Raw genomic sequence first — 20,247 nt, 5'->3', positions numbered from 1 at the left:
TAGACCTAGAAGTGACATAAAAAGTGAGATGGATTGAAAATCCAAGACTTGGATCTAGGGCTATGGTTCAAGAAAGTGAAAAAGTTGCGACTAGTGACCACTGGTGGTGCAAGAGGAAACAAAAGGATTAAATTCAAAAACATCAGTGCAGGATGCCACAAAGTATGAGTCAATGCAGAGAGCTATTTAGAAAACTGAGCAACATGTATTGGGGTGTTTGTGGGTGGATACCAACCTCTAAACTACTTCCTACCAATGCCAACATTAGAGGGACAACTGGGCTTAAAAATTATGATCCTACTCAGAGGGCACAAAAACCTCATGCTATGGATTGGATGGGAAGTCTAGATTGCACTGTTGGGTGGATCGTTACACTTGAGAAAGATGGATTATTGTTCTATAAAGCATGCAATCTAGGTGGGAGACCAAGTGAAACATATGTTATAAGATCCAAATCGATCCTAATGGGCTACCAAGAGACTTGATGATGTACACTAGCTGGATATATTGGCCAGATGTAACACCAACCAAGACAAAAGAGATGATGTATGCAAGTCTAGAACACACAGGATTTTGGTAGTGTCTACAATAGGTATGTTTGAAATGACAATCTGAGCAGCATCACCTCTTAAATATATGGCCTTGTGTGCTTAAAGACAACATCCAAGTTGTCTAGAGCTACCTTGCAACATAATTTTAATGGTGGGATGGAAGCACTGGCATGGTATAATGCTAGGTACACATGAAACATCAACGAAGATCTGGTGGGCTAGGCTACCAAATGTTACACTGTTCACCTATTGGAAGGATTGGCTTGGCCATGGTGGGCTGTACTTCATGATTTGGGATTTAATAATAAAAATATTTCTATTGGGGCTCCCTTACAATTTGATGTTGTAGGGGGGGTGGAAATATTGGCCTGGCACTATAGTTCATCCAGCCATACACTTTGCACGGGGTGGAAGTTTTGTCTAGCAAACACTCTCCTAGTTATGTAATGATTTCAAAATCCCTCGGGCCGAGTCCAAGTAGTGCATGTTTCCAAGACAGATATGCGAACGGCATGAACTTTGCTTCTTTTCAAAACAAGTTCTATGCTCAAACACATATCAAAATGTGTTCTTCAAAAGAAAGATCTTGTATGTGTTTATGTAAATATTTTCCACTTTGTTTTTGTAACAAGGTTGTCCACATGATGTGTTCATTTTCTCATTACTATCCCCCTATCATGAGATGGTGTAATTTTAAAGTCAAGTATAGTAGAATAGCGAGTGTGTGGCCACTCATTCAAGGTGGGTGGGTGCATGGCCACTCATTGAAGTCTATATTGTTTGGGGTTAGGCTTTTGGGCTAAACCTCATACATTTGAGACAGAGCTCAATTCTCTCAAGGGGGGGTGAGTATATGGGATATCCAACTTATCCTCTACAATGTGCTTGCAAACTACTGAGCTAGTGTTGAAAAGGGAATGTTAAGCTAGTCGGCTTGTAAACTTCATATGTAATCTAAGTGTCATTCTCTGAGGGTTCACTCAATAATTTATGCGACTATCATGTGAGTTCAACATAAGGGAATATTTAATTTCATTTTTTCTCACATTTTCACAGACAAAAGGGTGCCAAAAAAAGCATTTTGTAAAAACACTTACAGATGAAATAGGAAAGGGGTGCATTTTATTAATGAAAAATAGATAAGGGGTTTTATAAATAGACCTTGAACGCACACGATATATAGGGTTCATGCATAGTGACCCCCTTGAGGTGTCTTTTTTTTAAAACTCCTCCTTGACCCCTTGCTATCCTTGAGCACATGCACTCATAAGAAGGTAAATGGTGGATTAGGACTAAGCACATAGAGGACTGGTGCTGGGTGTGTCATTTGAGAGTTGTGTGAATGCGTTATGATGGCAATGGGAAAAAAGAGGGAAGTTGGCCCATGTGCAAGAGTGAGGATGGGAAGGACTTGTCCTAGAAATTGGTGTGAACCTTGTGAGTCATTTGATCGATCTAGGAGTGAGCCAGAGGGGTCAAGAGTACCGAGCTTGTGCCAATGCCACTAACATGTGAGACCAAGTTGCACTGATACCATGACCTCAGACAGCATGCCCATGATTAGGGATGTTGTGCAAGGGTACTGCCTAGTGAGATATCTAAAGGGGAGCTGCCATATGTAAGGAAGAAAAACCAAAGGTTCCACACATAGGGTGTGCAAGCGTGTCTTGATACCAAAATTATGGACGTTGGGAGCAGTTTGAGGTGTTGTGCCTAAGCACTATTTGCATGGTAACTAGAAGCCATTTGATAGGAGATGCACTCAAGAGGACCCTTGAATGCTAAGTAGTAGCCTAAGAAAGGACATGGAAGCTAAGGTACTAGAATGGATGTCAAGATTGGGATGCATAGTAATATGGAACCAAATGGTAGTGTGAGTAGGGGCGTGCAGAGGGCGTGCACAGTTGTAGCCTAGGAAGCTCATTCAAGGAGACAAGACTCATGCAATTAGAACATGAGGGCGAGCCCAAGATGGGAGGAAAGCTTAAGTTATAGATTGAGAACAAAGTGTGATTAGACGGGCTTGGTGTAGTTGGGTCTATGATCCTTAGTTATGACCGAGATAGTGACAGATTGTGAAGTATCACTGTTACCAAGAAATGGCTAAGGAAGCACATATGCACATATACATGCATGCACACAAGATGCAAACACACACAAATGTTTCTAGGTATGTATTTAATGTCATGAGCTCATGCTTCTTCATTGCACTTCATGAATAATGTGTGAATTGTCACATCAGGTATTCTTTGTGTCACATGGCTATAATATTATAATTTATCCTAGTTTGGAATTTGTGGGATGAAGTTAGGTCAAGAAAATTCTTTGGTGGTATGTGGCTTTGCTGGAGATGCCCATGTCCACTAGATTTACACCTATGACATATTAAAGGGCATCTTTGATCACTTAAATGGATCTTTTCTTGTGTTACGTATAAGAATGGGGTGGTATCAGTATGGAGGAAGCTAATAAATGAACATTCCATGTGAATGATTCCATGCACACAAGATTTCTCATCTCATTGATTGCAAGAGGGTGCATGCATGATGAGAGATACCTCCATGAAGTGTATGCATGATGAGGGATCCCTACAAATTTGGTGGTTGCAACATGCATGGATGATGAGGGAGACCTCCATCTTATGTCTCTATGTACTGTTAATTAATGTATTCATGCAATCTAGCCTAGTAAAGATAGTGATAATCTAAAACAGTGCATTTTACATCACACCCCATATCACACCAAAACTCTATACTCTTTTTCAAAATTCTCATTCTTCAAATGTCCTTTAGTCTTGGAATGCTAATGCTTTCTAAAGTGGTTTAGACTATTTAAGATTATACCAAAATTTCTAAGGCAATGGTGGATTCTTGACCATGTAGAGAAATGAGCATTGCATAGCTAAGAAAATGGAGAGAGTAAGGAGTTGAGACTTGGATACTCCTCTTGCTTACATTACATAGAGAATCCCCCTCTCAATGTGAGCATGTGGCATCAGATGATGAGCATTGTAGTCATCTTCAAGGTATACATGATTACAAGGCATCTGTACAATACATATGTTTAAACTTCAATGTTACAAACATACATGCTCCACTTAAAATAAGAGGATTCCCTCAAATCCACTTCCCCACTCCTCATTGGCTTATCCTTCACATGCTTAACCACTCTCACACCCATGTACTCCTTTTGCTTATATTACATAGAGAATCCCCTCTCAATGCCAACATGTGGCATCACATGCTCATCACCACAAGATGAGCATTGCACTCATCTTCAATGTATACATGATTACAAGGCATGTGCACCATATATTTGTTCGAACTTCAATGTTATAAACATACATGCTCCTCTTAAAATTAGAGAATTCCATCTTGGTTAAGATTACAAACTTCCTCGGCTCTTAAGGTTTCTTGAAATTCCTTGCAAGATGACCGGTTCCACTACAAGTTTGTGCCATTTCTTGTGTGAAGGATCATTTAAGAACCAAGGGGTTTCATCACAATCCTTCTTCTTACAATAGTTATACTTGAATTTTTTTTTAAACATCTTTTTCTTAACATGACCTATTGCTAGGGATTGCTCTTAAGTAGACATGGTCCTTTCTTCGCTTTGATGCTTCTAGCATCATCAAGCAAATAATTAATGACGCTCTCCAAAGTGGGACTGGGTAAATGATTCAAGGTCATGATAAGGCTTTCATGTGTTTTAGGTATGCTCTTGGAAAGCATCACAATTACATCCTCCTCTTCAACCTTTGCATCGATGGGGGCCAACTGATTTGTAATGCTAAGAAGTTCATTAATCAACTCACTTAATTTCTTTCCTTTTAAAAAAACATAGGCGAAATAACTCAACCTTAATAAGAGCTATATGAGAGTGCTTGGATCTTGCTCCATATAGACACTTCAACTTGATCCAAGCCAGTTTTGAAGACATAGACCTTGGCACCAAGTGTATAAGCTTCGGGTGCAAGTTTAGGATTATAAACGCCATTGCTTGCCTTTGTATATCAACAAGTATTTGATTTGTGTTTGCCATGTGTAAAATCCTCAAATGGCTTGATGTTTCCAAAGGGAAAGTCTTTTGAAGACATTTTAAATACAAAACACAATTTGGAATGATTCAATGAAAAAAATGTAGAGAAATAGAGAAGAACAACGGCACCAAATAACTTTTTTGATCAATCAATAAGCCCAAAGGGGCCTCAATTTAACTAGTGAGCTTATATGTTGACTTGCCCAAAAGAAATATATGAAGAGGATAAACCAGCCACGTTGGAGAAGCCAGAACATTTAGCAAAGAAACTTGCCAGAGTCTTGTAAGTGTACTGCGACCAACAATAACACTGCTCCAGAAGCTTTAGATCTAGTGAGTTGCAGCTGTCTCGTAACTGCTTCATCACAGATGAAAATTGGAAGAAAAATGAGCGAGAAACAGACGCAGAACGTCCAAGAAACACTAGTGTCTTTTAGATCATATAATTGCAGGCGAAAAAATCAACGAGTAGATGACGACGTCTCTTTGAGAAAAAGCCATGTAGATTGCTTTGAATTGTGTACCGCAATACGTGAGCCCGACTACAGTATCAAGACCTTCAGCAGACTGTCGAGAAGGAATGCTTGTTGCAAAAAAGCGTTATCTGTGAAACTATCGATACTCTTAATCAATTCATATATTGCTTCTTAGTTGTCGATACTCGGATTTCTTTGTCAATCTGTGCTACGATCTTCTATTGCACTGCTGCAAAGTTGTTGGTTATGGGTTTAGCCATGATTATGTTTTTTCTTAATGGCTAGCTCCAAAGCTTGAGCTTCATCCACCATCTCCTCCTTTGAGGAATAATCATTGATATTATCAATACCTTCGGCATTTGGATTATTCAGTTCTATTTGGAACTCTAAGCTCCACCCTTTTGCGATCTTCTCTTTCTCTAGTACAGCTTTGGAGTCGCCCCTCTGCAATTCAACATTCATCTCTACCTCCTCAACCTCTACATCTTGCAGAACAACAAATGCATTCTGTTGGGGTCCACCTAAGTATCCTTATCCTTTGTCTGAGGAGAGTGCTGCACCTTATTCTGAGAATCTAGGACAAGCGTAACTTTCTCATCACTATCAAACATTAATCTTTATTTCTAGATTTGGTTTTCCATTGTTTCTTGCTCTCCTTCGCACTATATATATCCTGGTTAGAAGTCTTAGGGAAAATGAACTCTAGAAGAACTTAAGATGCCTCATGAAGGAAGGCTTGTCCCTGACAGAACAAGGTCTTTGACTCTCTCTGAAAACTCTCTCACGAAGAATGGAACTTGCGGATCTCATGATCGGAGATGGAGGGTGCCTCCCACTCTATGGCTACCATGGGAACATAGTCAACGATTATCAAGCCAATAACTCTATGGCTCTGCAAGGTAATATCCTTAACTGTAGATTGGAGAATAGAAGTGATGGTCCATCATAGGATGGATTTCATGCCCACAATTGCTTTCCAGTTGCTCATATAGATTGCTCATTGATATAAAAGATGAAACAAAGGAGAAATGCAAACCCATACATAAGTACCTGGAGCACACATTGCCAAATGGCTTAGAATGAACTTAAAAAGAAAATTTATTCGTGTTTCCTCGTTTGCAAGATGGAATATATGAGCCATTGTTGTATACAATACACCCATGCCTTTGGCTTCTCTCCACACACCTATCTAAGCTATCTCCACTCACTCATGAACACAACTTTCAACTCACGACACAGTCGATGTTACTTTGTACTAACAACAACTCAACACCATAACTTCCAATGCAAGATAATGATGATCTTATGTTTGCAACACATCATCAACAACCAATAGCTCCCATACAACTAGCTACTGATCAATTCAACACTTATTCCCCTTGGAGTTTTTCGTGTGGATCCCATTAGTTATCTATCCATTCCTCAGTGCATTGTCTCCATCATTGTTGGCGCTTTACTACAATTCATTCCATATAATCTGGACTCTAAGATAAATGCTTGATTTTCCTCTTTTCACCTTTGGCAGGATCAACATTGCTCCCACTTGTTACTAAAGCAACATCCTCATAGCTTTATCTCTATTTATTGGGTCATGATCCACCACTTGGTATTTTCATTTCACCTTGCGATTGACTTACAATTGTGTAACAGGTCCAAGATCTACATGCACTTACCTCAATTACCAGATACATCTTATAGCTGTGGCCCTTTGCAAGTTTGCAGTAGGTGATCCATTATCTGGCATCACCATGGCATTTGCAATGGTATCCAAGAGCATTGTTCAATGCTATGTCGCCACAAATCAAATACTCTTTGCCTTCATGATTTGGAAATTTATGGATCTACACCATGATTACTCAAAATGTGTTGGCAGCTCCAAGGCAACAGCAGACAAAATTTATGGTCCTCAAAAGGTAACCATGTAGGGAGTTTATGCAAGAAAGATCTTGTATTTTGCACCAAGACACACCGAAACCCTAGCTATACACATGTATACATGTACATTTATTCATTGTAAAGAGATGGGGTGGTGTAAGATTAAGAGGAGTGATTGTTCTTAGGTAGGCTATGTGGTTGTGGATTTGCCATGTGCTTCCTCTAAGGTGCATGCAACCTCCCCCACTATAGTGTTTGCTTATGTAAGCAAGAGGGATTCATCTTGAAGTCTAGAATTCTTTGCATGTATATCCCATCTCGGGATAGTACTTTAGAAGTAGGCTGACCTCTATATTTATAGATGTCCTCACATAACTACCAAAATAGGTAGACTTGTCTTTATAGTACTAGCATATTTAGATGTTTTGTGGAGGAGACGAGTATGTTGTGACACATACATCCTTATAGGTCTCTTCACATGTTTTTACCATGCTCATCCTTGCTTTGGCCATTTAAGTAAGAGATTCATATACATCAATCTAGAGAGATGAGGTACACATATCACCCACATAGAGATGGCTATTTCAGTTCTCTTATCTTCTTACACTTGATCCTAGCTTCCTTGACCTCGAGACCTTTGTTCTAGTTTAATTGCATGTGCATGAGTCCTCTTTGAGGTTCGTATGCCTTACCTTCAAATGCGACCACACTGCTAACTTGCCTTGTATTTCTTTTGCATCCTTGAATCCAATTATCAATATTTCTCTTTTGCTAATACTTTCTAGTATCTAGGCATTCTCAATTTGCACATTCTCCATCTTAAAATTATTTTTCATGTGTGCTTGGCTATGTCTAGGTCTCGTAGGGGTAGCTCCCCCTCTTTTATCCACATTTCTTTGAGATTGAAGGACTCGTTCTATTCCTAGATCTCCTTCTTAAACATTCTCAAATGTCCGGGTAAGCCTTGTGCCTAGTTATCATTTGGGAACAAGGTTTGAAATATTTATTGAATTAGTATTAAATTTTATTTGACTCTTGTCTTGCCTTACCTTAATGAATTTAATATCTTGAAGTTAGTGCTTTAATGTTGGGTCCAACTATGTAATTATTCTCCTTGATACCTATCTTTTAAATTTCAAGGTACCACCTATTTCAATTTTTTAATTTTCTCATGCATGGAATCTTTCTTGCATGGTCTTATGATTTTTCCTCTTGGATGTCAAGTTTCATGAGGAATTTTATAAGGCATTTCTTCCTTTTTACCGTGTGTTCCTTCAATGCAATTGCCTTCCTTTATACTATTTGTTGCTTCAATGCAATTGGGGTATTTTATATGGGTAGCCTCTTCCCCTGGCCATCTTATTGTTCTTACAAAATCTATAATGTACCAAATAGAAGATTTAAATTAGAAAAATATGAGAGAGAGAGATAGAGAGAGAGAGCTCTATTATTCATTTTCATAGGATGGGAATGCGTGTGTGTGTGTGTGTGTGTGTGTGTGTGTGTGTGTGTGAGAGAGAGAGAGAGAGAGAGAGATCTATTGTACGTTTTCATAGGATGGGAATGTGTATGTGTGTGTGTGTGTGTGTGTGTGTGTGTGTGTGAGAGAGAGAGAGAGAGAGAGAGAGAGAGAGAGAGAGCTAAGCTCCAATCTTTGTTTTCATAGCATGGGAAAAATATTGGAACGATATCAAAAGCATGGACTTGGAATGCAATACCATGATGCTGCAACACGCGAGGTTGAGGTAAGAATCAAGAAAATTTGTTATATTTACTTTAAAATGAATCCATGTAATAGGACATGTAAGGAAATCTTATTTTAGATAGTGTAAACATAAGATAATGATGCTATTGTAGCATTTTTCAAAAGTTGAACAAATTTATACAATACATTCCCTTGATATTATGTATTGCCTACCTAGCTACTTCCTCTTAATTCTGTTAGGTGTTCCTCATGACTTACTCATTTTAATGTTTAGCTATTTCCATTAGAAGCTCCTCACTCTAATGTTTAGTTACATAGGATCTAAATTCCATGACACTTTTTTGCATACATCAAACATGATATGGAATGCATTTTATGTATGTAAATGAAAAAATGAAAAAAAAATCTCCATTTACAAGATTGAAACTACCTACACCTAAGGAGTGGTCCCATTGTGCTAAGAAAATTCCAATTCAACCTATGGTTCAACTTGAGTCCAAATCAAACTTTGATTAATGCTTTATCCACATTTAGAGATATTTGTAAAGCCTAGAGCATTGAGTGTGATCCTAGCATAATATGAATCCTAGATGTGTGCTAATAATAGAGATCTATTCAATGCTTAACAAGCAAGAATCCTTGGTCTTATTTAGCTAAGTGCTTAGTTGAGAATGACACAAGGAAAGAATATAGACAACGAGCATCTAGCATCATCAACCTATACTCAAGAAAGAGATTTCTTTTTTCCCTCAAAAGTCAAAGGCCACGATTTAACTGAAAGGGTCTTATAAACCTCTACAAGAAATAAGTCATTCAAAGTTACATGAGGAAGAATCTTGTGCAGAAGGACTTGTGATCCATATGATGCAGAAAGTGAGCCAATATAAATGGGGAGCAAGCAATCTCCACTATGGAACCAATACGGAAGTATGTGTGGACTATATAAATGTTAACGACACTACTCTGAGGTTGACAAGCATGCCTTGTCTTTGGTGTTCTGCATTGAGAAATTTAAGCATTATGTGGCTGAAAGTTCTTCATTATAATCTCTAGCAATGGTTTTGCAAAGCAGGTTCTTCAATCACCAAATCCCATGGGCCAGTTGGCCAAATGGTTGGCACTTTTACAAGAATATGATTTTTCTTTCAAAACTGTAAAAGGGGGTTGTTCCACAACTTGAAGAATGCTTTGATTGATTTAGAGGAGTGCCTAGGTGTAACCCTTGTAGTGGCCATAGAAATAAAGTAGTAGCGTTTGTGTCTTGAAATATCAGAATTCAATCTTGAGTATTCCAAATTGTAGGCACTTATCTGGAAATCAAGGCATCCTTTTTCCCATCCCACCATGAAGCAAACAAGGCATCAGTACATAGATCTTTAAGGTTAAACTGAAAGTTATTTCTAGAGATCCATATGAACCATAGAGCATGTGCCCTTATTTGGAACTAAGGCTCATGCCTTATTTTCCAAGCATCTCTTAGCAAAATAGCTTTCGAGTTAACAGGTTCTCCACACTCAATCTGAATGAATTGCCAAACTCTTCTGGCATGGGGACATGCAACAAAAAGATGAAATATATCCTCCATGCAATCAAGACATCTTTGACATTTGTCATCTCCCTTTCCTATTCTGAGCTCTCTAGCATTAATCTAAAGTTCTTTTTGTGGAGAATAAGCCAAGCAAGGCAAGACATCTTCTTTGGAACTTTTTTAGCCCAAACTCTGTCAAACCTGGCATCTATCATTAAGGGTTCTAGAAAGGTCATCCATATCATCAGTTGGAGTTGGTATTGGAAGTATGGAAGAACATTGTACCCAATTGAACTCTTTATGTATACACTGGAGAGAGCCACCTTTCCAGCTAATTTCTTCCTTCCATAATTCCAACCTATCCATGATAAGTCTCTGGCTTTGGTTGGTGAGAGAAAGCTCCCTTTTATTTTCTTGCCATGTCTTCTATCTGAAAAGTTCGCTGTTCCATAACTGCCCCCAAGATTGTAGTCCCTTCTTAAATAGAGAAGATGCCAAGCTAAATTATTTCTGTGTCAGTGTATAGTTTCTGAAAACTTTTGACACCCATACTAAGTCCATGGCCATGAAATCATCTTTATGAAAGAATTGAAGAAAGGTTTTTATCTCTTCAAAATCACCCCAAATAGATTTCCAGAGTGTGCTTCCTTTGGTTTTGCAGGGTTTAGGGTTGAAGATAGCTGAGGTAAGAGGATGATTTCTCCATTTAGGAGCCCTGTAGGCTCAGATGTGCCTCATGTTTCTCAATAGAAGCTGAGCCCAGTCATCTTCTGTATTTAGTAGAGCTTTGACTACCCATGTGGTAGAGAGTTTTTTGGCAACAGGTGAAATATCTATAACACCTAGACCCCCTTTCTTCCCTAGGTTTAATATAGTAGCTTCATCTTACCTTGGAAATTTTGTTGTTTTCCCCCCACAAAAAGGATCTACACATGATTCTTCTAGTTTTAGAGGGAGACCCGCAAGATAGATAAAAAATAGAGATAGGGTAAAGGCAGTGGCTAAGCACCAATCTCCTCCCTGCCAAATTTGCCTGAAAGCTTCTCCACTTATCCAACTTTTTTTGAAACTTGTTTAAGAACCACTCCATGTGTTTCTAAATCAAAGGTTACGTGGCATTGAGAAATGCATGGACTCTAAATGAACTAGCCTTGCATGAAAGTTTTATTTTTATTGACCTCTTTCGTGTCTCGGCACCGCTCGATGTGATTAGATGAGCCATTTTTGCACAACTCGGCACCACAAAAGCTGTCTTTGTTAGCGGATTGTTGGCATTCTTCTCATCAATTGTTGAGTCTCACTTGTCTATAGAAATCAGAGTTTGTATACAATTGTGTATATTGATTGGTTGACATTCGTGCATATATCGAGATATAGTAGTAGATGGTGTCGTTTCATCTAGAGGCGTGTCGATTCATATCACCTCTTCACCGTGTGTGTGTGTGAATGTTTCTAAGATTTACGTCTTACTTTCTATACTACCCCTTAAGACGAAAGTCTTATGAGTAATAGAGTATGAAAGTGACTCTGTGTGTGATTCACCAGTTTTCCATTTGGAGGTGAGTCGCCAATTATGATTGTGTATGAATATAATTCGATTCAACCAGGATCTAATACAGTTTGGATTATCAGCAGCAACATTATCATTTTGGTCTTCATCTTTGTTCAACTTGCATATGGTACTTTAACAATTAGGATTTCTTGAGGTTGTTCTCCTTTTTTTCCCCTCAAGCGAGAGAAAGGAGTTATGTCTTCATTCTCAAGATCATCGTCTTCGTCAAATTCGTTTTCAACATAGTCTTCTTTATCTAATTCAGACCCCTTATCTTGATCTTCATCTTGATAATTTGCATCACGGCATCTTTTGAATCTTCATTTGCTGGTGATCTTTTCTAATGCTGCATGTTACTATTGATTGATGGACATCATCTGTTGCATGCTCTTTGTCTTGGCCAGAATCTTTCTCCCCAGGATGGAAAGGGGTATCGATCGTAATGCACATAAAAAGAGACGTCGTTTTCTTTACCTTCGGATCAACGAGAGGGTCTGCATGCATAGAGGAATAAGATAGGCCAACAATGTAAGGTTTTGAAGGTGTCTCGAACAAATTTTCTCAACGAAACCTTCGAGTTGTGGCCAGCGTGAGCGACATTGACTGAAGGGTTGGGGTTGCCAACGGTTTCTTCAGATTTTTTCTAGGGCTAGATCTTTGTCTTCACCGAGGTCTTCAAGGTTCGAGCCCTTGCTTTCTTCCGCTCTTGCTGGCATCATAAATTGACCCGCTCGCAGGTTGATTTCATCATTCATTAGCTTGAATTCGACCTTGTCACTTCCTCTTTTTGGTGGGAGATACTCTCCATCGTCATTTTGGATGGTGTTCGGGGGATGGAGATCGCTCTGCTCGTCTCTTTGTTGTGGCAGAAAAAGATGACCACACGACCGAGGTTCTATATTGGAGGCTTTCGAGGAATCCAAGAAATCATATAGAAAGCCGAGGAGGGAGAATTTACCACGTGGAGCCAAACCGGTTGTTTGCTTTGTATGTGTGTAGATGCTTGAATAATATGGACGTTCGTGCTTCAAACATAGAAAGGAGATGCCTAGAGCTAGCTAGTTTGCAAGGAGTCAAGAAATGGTGCAGGGTGTACGAATTACACGATTGGGGCTGAGGAGATTGGGAAGTTTGGATATGAATGTGGGGAACGAGATAGCGTGCGTACAAAATGCATACATATTTGGTCGATCTAATCCGATGATAGGAGATTTTATCCTAACTGGCAAAACTGAAACCTCTCAATAATAGAGACTAGTGGGGAGCCCGTGGCAAGCCACAGAGAGCGAAGAATAGGGACGACATAAGAGGCAATATACACAGCTAAAAACCATGAGCGAATGTTTAACTTTCTTTCTCGTAATGCAAAAGGCATTGGCACTCCCAATGTACCACAATAAAAGAAAGTCTGCAACTCAGCCTCCTCGCCTTTCTCCTCTGTGTAGCCATTCTCGCTGCATCTACACCTGGATCCATTCTTGTAATCACCTACTCTGAGAGCAGATTGTCTTTGCTTTTTGAACTTTGGACCCTGATTGCCATGGCAAGCATTATCTATTGCAACGTAAGCATTATCTCGTTGAAGAAAGTCCTGCGAAAGCCCACAATCAATGGGCAAAATCAATGTGCAGTTAACTTAGACCTGCACACGGCGCAAAAGCCTAGAAACAATGCAAATTGCATCCAAGAAAAGACCCTCAACGAAGGACACAAGAGCCCCACCGATGGGCAATATCGAAAGGTAGAGCACACAAATCTGCCGACCAAAGGTCACCTCCAGCCACAAGTAGGAGACGAAATGGACACAAATCTGTCCAACGCGGAAACACAGACCCGCGCAGACGCACAAAAGTCACGAATTGAAGGGCAAATCAAAGATTCGAAAGAGAAAGAGCATCGAAATGGCGCAAAAACCAAAACAAATGCAAGCATCGACCTGCAGCAAACTGTACGCCTGTTTGATGGTAAATTTGGGTCATTCAACGCCTCTATTCTAAAGGCTAACTTCCACAACCCTACGAATGATCCTGTTATCGTCAATTATGCAAAACGAAGGGTCGATCCAAAAGTCAAGAAAAAGAATTCACTTTTTCTGTGCATCGAGATAGACGTATCCTTTCATCCGGGTGAAAAAGCTGAATCGCAATTCAAGAAATTCCGCTCTGGCAATTCGGATCCGTCGGATGACTACAAAACTAAACAGCACAAATCTGTAATGGTAGGCTACGTTGCATGCAGAACAGGATACAATGGTCCGCCTGTTGATGCACAAGACTACGATCGAATTGCAGCTGTAGCCCAAGACGAACCAGAACCAGAAGATGATGGCAATCAAGAAGAGCGTGACGACACAAATGACCCAGACGAGAGGCGCATGATCACGAAGATCAAGACCAAGCTAGTGATGATCAAGATGACCAAGATGATCAAGGCAAATTCTACGAAGAAGATGAGGACGACTCAGATGAAGACCCAGATAAATCCCGAGAATAAATCCCGACTCAGATGATCTTAAGGGGGAGTACTGGAACGTAAGACCACTAACTGTCACATACACCTCTTCGTTTCTATCTCCCAAACTCTATTTGTACGCACGATTCATTCAATGAAACATACATTGAATTACTATATATACTACTCCTACTCTGTTTTCAATATTATCCCCATTAAGCACGTCCCAAGAGAAACAATATCCGAGAGGCACTTGCACCATATGCTCAAGCAAATTTAGCACCGATCCCACACCACAAAGGCTTGACTCGATTGGGTATGCTGTTCTCTTGGTTTGCGTCTTGTTTAATGGCCGACCTACATGATCCGCCTAGCCTAGCCCCTACGACCAAGCCCGAAAATTTGTGTTTGGAGTATACGACGCCCCAAATTTTGTGGAAGTTGTTTCGTACGCTTCTAATCTTAGAGTGCACGCTTCCAATCTATCAAGTAGCATCGATCTGCACCATTTAGATTCTCCTTCGATTGTAATCAATCAAGCAAACACTTGAAAGTTGCTTAAGAGGGATCCAAAAAGATTCCAAAACTCTGTCATTGCGTAGGTACAATCGACAAGAACAAACGTCTTTGGAAGCTCACAATCATGATCCAACGCCAAAAAACTGTATGTTTTGTTTTGTGGAAGTTCGGAATAAATACCTCCAGAACAAACAAGCATGTATGCAGGAAGATGTGAGGAGAGATGAAGACTACACAGAACAGTCCGCATTGAAGCAACTCATCGTTGCTCACAGGAAGAGGACATTGCCTTATCAATTACGAGCGTGTGTTGATGTTGAGTGGCTCCAAGTCTATATAGAGCTTGTTGATTCTGGACAAGAAAAGCGAGTCCAAATCAAGATGCCCTATCATGATCCTATCATTATTTTCTCTAGCTATCTAGGCTATGGTTGTGCCAAACTATATCATAACTCTATCATAAATTTCTCTAGCTATCTAGACTATGGTTTTACCAACACCAAATTAACTTTTGATGAGTAGGAGGTTAGTCATATACTAAGTGCCAAGCCTTAGTGGCAGTATAGTCAGCAATCTGTTCGTTTGTGATGTCGCAGATGATGTCACAATAAGTTGTACATAAAGGCAATCTTGAGCAATCAATGATGTCAGTGGAGATTGCTTGCAGAGCAAGCAACTTGGCTTGTAACGCAAGGCATCTTGGAGAAGGTTAAGAAAAATGGTCCTAGTTTGATTCGTCACATATCACAATGTCATTATACCTGAAACCTTGGGCTCTTCATCGATCAGTAGCAAGCAGGCACATGTAGAAGTGAGTTGGAGAAAGGGAAGGCTATGGAGGTTATTGTAAGTTGAAACTCTGTCCCGCACAATAAAGTTGCTCCAATCGTCTTTCCCATGTAAGTGAAACCTCTCCTTAATAGAAATCTCAACTACCAAATCAATGCACAAAATTTAATCTCCCAATTCTTTTGGATTGAACGGTCCATATTACCCCAATGGTCCTCCCCCAAACCTCTCCTTAAGAAATAAAAGAGATTGCAGAAATAGATAAAAGCAAAAACAATGCAATAAAATGTGCTAGTATTTCCTTGATTTGTCTAATTTTTATTTAAACTTGTGATTAACTTCACAATCTACGAGAAGAGTTTGAATTGTTCTATCTATCATCTTTCTAATTCATACATTTGGAAAAGTAGTGGGCAAGCCTTACCATTAAATTTAAATAATGTAATAAAATTTTCAAATGCCTTTCATTTTCCAAGATGTTTAAATTAATCTCTATAATCATTCGTCTAGGATATATTTCAAATACATTATCATTCCTTGTATAGCCATCAAGTTGTTATAATGTTTGTGTATCTTATTTGCTATTACATTGTCTCTTTGCACTAAGCCATCTCCTTTTCATTAAAAAGGTTTTTCAATTATAGCCATTGGGAAGAAAGCTAGTTCCATTAAAAACAAGGGACCGATCCATATTGCATTAAGGATGATTGCATTTGTTTGGGTTAGAATTTTAATACATTAAAAGAATGTACTAATAAATCTGAATTTTATTTGGCAATATTATGAAATTTTAAAGTCAGAATCACATTATTATGTTATTATTATAACTGAAGTATAAGTATACAGAATCGAAGTATTTGTGTGATATATTAGCTAAAAGGAAGAAGGGGATGTTTTGAGAGCTAATGCTATATGCATGTTCAAATACGCTTATCTATCAAGCAACCAACAAAAGACATGTTGCATTGATATATATCTATCATTTTGTGGTTATATTTATTGAAGGTGTGACTATAAATTGTGGCTTTGTGAATCTTAAGAAAAGGATAATCTCTAGTGATGATTCTCTCTCTAGTGCTTCAATGTCAAAACAAATTATTCAGCAATTATGGGGATTTTAATGTTGATGTTCCATATCTTACCTCAGATGATACTGCAGCACGAGGCATTCAAATTGAAGGAGCATTTGGCTTTCATGCAAAAGGAACTAAGGTGAGGCCTATGTTTTGTAATGATTGCCACAACGCTTTTATGCATTGAAGGTTTCGTCGTGGCTTTAATATATTCCTATTGTTCCAGTGATCGCTTCATGCAAGTTATAAAGATTGCAACGGGATTGCACCTTAACCCTTCTAACCTTTTGATAATACTGCAGGTACATGATGGGCGAAAATTTGGCAGGATTATCACTGAAGGATTTGCAAAAGCTAGAAAGACAATTAGAATATGGCACAGATCGAGTGAGGGCAAGAAAGGTTGGCAGTCTATTTTTAATAGACTTTGTCTCTATTTGCGCTAAAATCAAATTATTCTTTCACCATCCTTTACTTTCTATAGAACGTTGCTAGTCTTAATTTGGTCATCATCATGTTCAAACTCCATGAAATTGCTGGGCAGACTCAATTGCTGATGGAAGAACTACAAGATCTTATTAGACAGGTCCGTAATTAGTTATGTTTTTGGATGATTACAACTGTCACACGCTTCCTTACTAGAGTGTTTGAAAGGTGATGATTGTGTGGTTGCGTTGTCAACGTTTTTACAACGTTTGACTTGTCTTCTCAGGAGGGTCTGATTTGTCAACAAAATGAGATGCTTAGAATGAAGGTAGGCCAACCTCATGTCATTGCATTGGATTTAATGAAGCGTGGTGTGCTTTTCTGAACATCACTTTCCTTAACCTTGATATGGAAGCTTATCCAGGTGAATAGGATGCAAGGCAATACTACGTTGGCAGCAAACTTTTCAGATTCTCAGGTATCCTCGAGTATAAAGTCATCCTCAAGGGCAGGGGTCGTAATGGCGCAACCTCCTGTTTCAAGCATAACTGCCACCGAGACAACCTTAGTGCAGCTTGGGTGTAACTTTGCAGGTTCTCTCTCTCTTTCTCTCATTAACCTCACTTTCCAGAGTGTAGATAATGCTCAAACTCTTAATGATTGGCTAGCAAGTTGAATCTATGTCAGAAAATATGTTGCCTATTGGGCTGATCGAGCCACGTGGCTGCTAGTTGATAGTATCAACCATGTAATCAAATGAATAACATCCTTAGTGATCATAGTGTTCAATTATGAACTCTGAAAGGAAGATACTAGATGAAATGAAGGCAGAATAAAGAGAGACCAGAGAGAGTCAATCAAGAAAAGATGATTGTATTGCATTGAAAAGTGCATCATATAGGCGGGCATAACTTCCAGCGTTTAGGTGTTACAACTAAATCAATCGATTCAAACATGCCTTTTTAGATCTTATTAGAATCACTAACATTGATTACATAATACACTAATGTAGATGTTTGACTTAACAACATCTAACGAGTCACGATGTTCTAACACCCTCCCATAAGTCAAACATCATCACCCTCTATCTTACAATCTATCCATCTAACATTCTATCTATCATTCATCACAATAATTAGCTTTAGAAAAACTTCAAAGCTGATTCTTTCTCCACGGTCATTGGATTGGCTTCAGCAAAGGGTCTAAGCTTCCCACAGTAGAAGCATTCACACTTGCTCATGTCAACCTGGCCAGCTCCATTCCATGAGCTTGTAACTTTAGTGCTTTCTTTCTTCTTGTATTGTCTTCCACCTGCAAATAAGGCCATTTGAATGCCTTTGTCTTTGGCTTTATTTTGCTTCTATAAGATCTCTTCTTGCAATATTATACTGGTCAGCTCTTTAAACTTCATTTCTTCAGTAATAGCACATAGCATGATGTTGAGATGATCGTAGGATTTAGGCAATGAATTAAAAAACATAATGTACTCCTCGTACTCCTCAATTTTCATTCTAATTGACGCCAATTGTTTTGTGAAGGTCATGCAATATGTGTGTAGCAATTGAGTCCTCTTCGTCCATCCTGAGATTGAGTAGTTGGCGCCTTAGCTAAGTCTTTTTTGCCAATGATTTTGTTTTATAAAGGGTTGCGATCAAGTCCCGTGCTTCCTTGGAAGATTTAGCGCTGTTGACATGCAAGAGTTGGGTATTTGTCCATTGATAGAATATTTCTTGCTTGGCCTTTGCATCTTGATGTTTCCACACTGCAAGTTCGTCTGCCTCTTCTCATTAGGGGAGAAATGGGGTCTCAAAAGGGCCTCCAATTAGTGTTTCCTAATTTCAAAGAATTAGAGAGATTTGAGGTGTACCAATGAGAGTGCTCCTTTTTGTGGGGCAATGGTGTGTTGAGGTGTATAATAGGCCAGGTTGAGAGCATTGATGGATAGCGAGACATCTCACCCATGGTTTAGACCCATGGTCTTCATTCCTAGCCATTGATTTGATCTCTAATCCAAGGGTCATATTCAAATTTGTGCTATAATCCAAGGGTCATATTCAAATTTGTGCTAGAGCACTCTTGGCCATTAGATCAAGGGGTAGATCTAAGGGATACTATTAAAGGATTAGAGGGATAAAATATAAGCCCTTGATCAAGTAATGGATCCAAGGGATGAGATGAAAGAAGGAAGATCCACAATCTTAGCCATTGATTTGTAGAAGATCCAAGGGAGGACATGAAAGCAAAAGGTGCTTCAATCCGGGCCATTGATTTGAAAGAGATCCAAGGGAGGAGATGGATCAAAAAGGCACTTCAATCCGGGCCATCCATTTGATTTGAAGGAGATCCAAGGAGAGAGATGCATCAAAAATGTGCTCCAATCTGAGCCATTGATTATGCACTTCAATCCTAGCCATCCAATTGCATAAATGCATCTCCATCCTCCAAAATGCGTCTCCATCTCCACCCTTCATTTGTCTCACCCATCTCCACCATAGATCTACTCAAGATTCAATGGTCGACAACTAAAGGCGCCTTCTCCCTCTTTAATACTTCACCTATTTGTGAAAGTTTGCCAGTTTGGAGCCCACCAAAGGTGCCTCCTCCCTTCAGTCTCTCACCATTTTGAGCATCGTAGGCCTTTGATCAATCCACCATCCACCTCCATCCAAAGGCCAAGGTTTTCCAAATTCAAAGTAAAGGTACCCATGTCAGTTGAGTCAATGCTATGGGACCCTTAGACCATGGGTTACCATCGTGGGTTCAATTCCAATTAACTTAATCCATTTCTTAATCCATTCCTTATGAGGTCCTTTTGAGACCCCAAATCTTTCTTAATGTTTGGTGGCTTATCATTGTCTCTCGACATGGTCTTCCATAAGCCTTTTGCTTGGAGCGTTGTATTGTGCAGCTTCCATAGTTGGTAATTGGTTCCATCAAATCGATCAACGAATTGATATTCCTTCAGGATTCTAAGGCAGTGGATGGAGAGGCCATTCAATTGATTGACTTCCTCAATAATTTTGACGTGGAAGGAATCATTATGGCATTCCTAGAACCACGCTCTCAAATGCAATGCTCATCCACCATTGTCAAGTTGGAGCATCACTCGATTGTCATGTACGTCAGGCTCTAATACCATGTTCTATTATGAAATCTACAAGGAAGATACTAGACGAAAAGAAGGCAGAAGAAAGAGAGACCAAAAAAATCTGATCAAGAAAAGATGATTGTATTGCATTGAAACATGCATCATATAGGCCGGCA

General features: G+C 39.3%; 1 protein-coding gene across 1 annotated transcript in view; it reads left to right on the top strand.

Annotated features, from left to right (window-relative positions):
- LOC147887077 (agamous-like MADS-box protein AGL11) overlaps nt 1-19,956 on the top strand; it is a 39,571-nt gene extending 19,615 nt beyond the window's left edge. Inside the window, exons 2-8 of the mRNA XM_087394218.1 lie at nt 8,607-8,685; nt 16,632-16,696; nt 16,860-16,959; nt 17,102-17,143; nt 17,270-17,311; nt 17,408-17,576; nt 19,892-19,956. Coding sequence (XP_087250344.1) covers nt 8,607-8,685; nt 16,632-16,696; nt 16,860-16,959; nt 17,102-17,143; nt 17,270-17,311; nt 17,408-17,576; nt 19,892-19,956 — 562 coding nt within the window. The remainder of the gene's footprint in view (nt 1-8,606; nt 8,686-16,631; nt 16,697-16,859; nt 16,960-17,101; nt 17,144-17,269; nt 17,312-17,407; nt 17,577-19,891) is intronic.
- The last annotated feature ends 291 nt before the right edge of the window (nt 19,957-20,247 follow it).

Source organism: Dipteris shenzhenensis, chromosome 23 (assembly GCF_047967505.1).
Source record: "Dipteris shenzhenensis isolate YYH24624 ecotype China chromosome 23, Dip_SZ_1.0, whole genome shotgun sequence".
Taxonomy (NCBI): Eukaryota; Viridiplantae; Streptophyta; class Polypodiopsida; order Gleicheniales; family Dipteridaceae; genus Dipteris; species Dipteris shenzhenensis.
The sequence above is the reverse complement of the archived record's forward strand: the minus strand, read 5'-3'. Positions and strand labels throughout refer to the sequence as shown.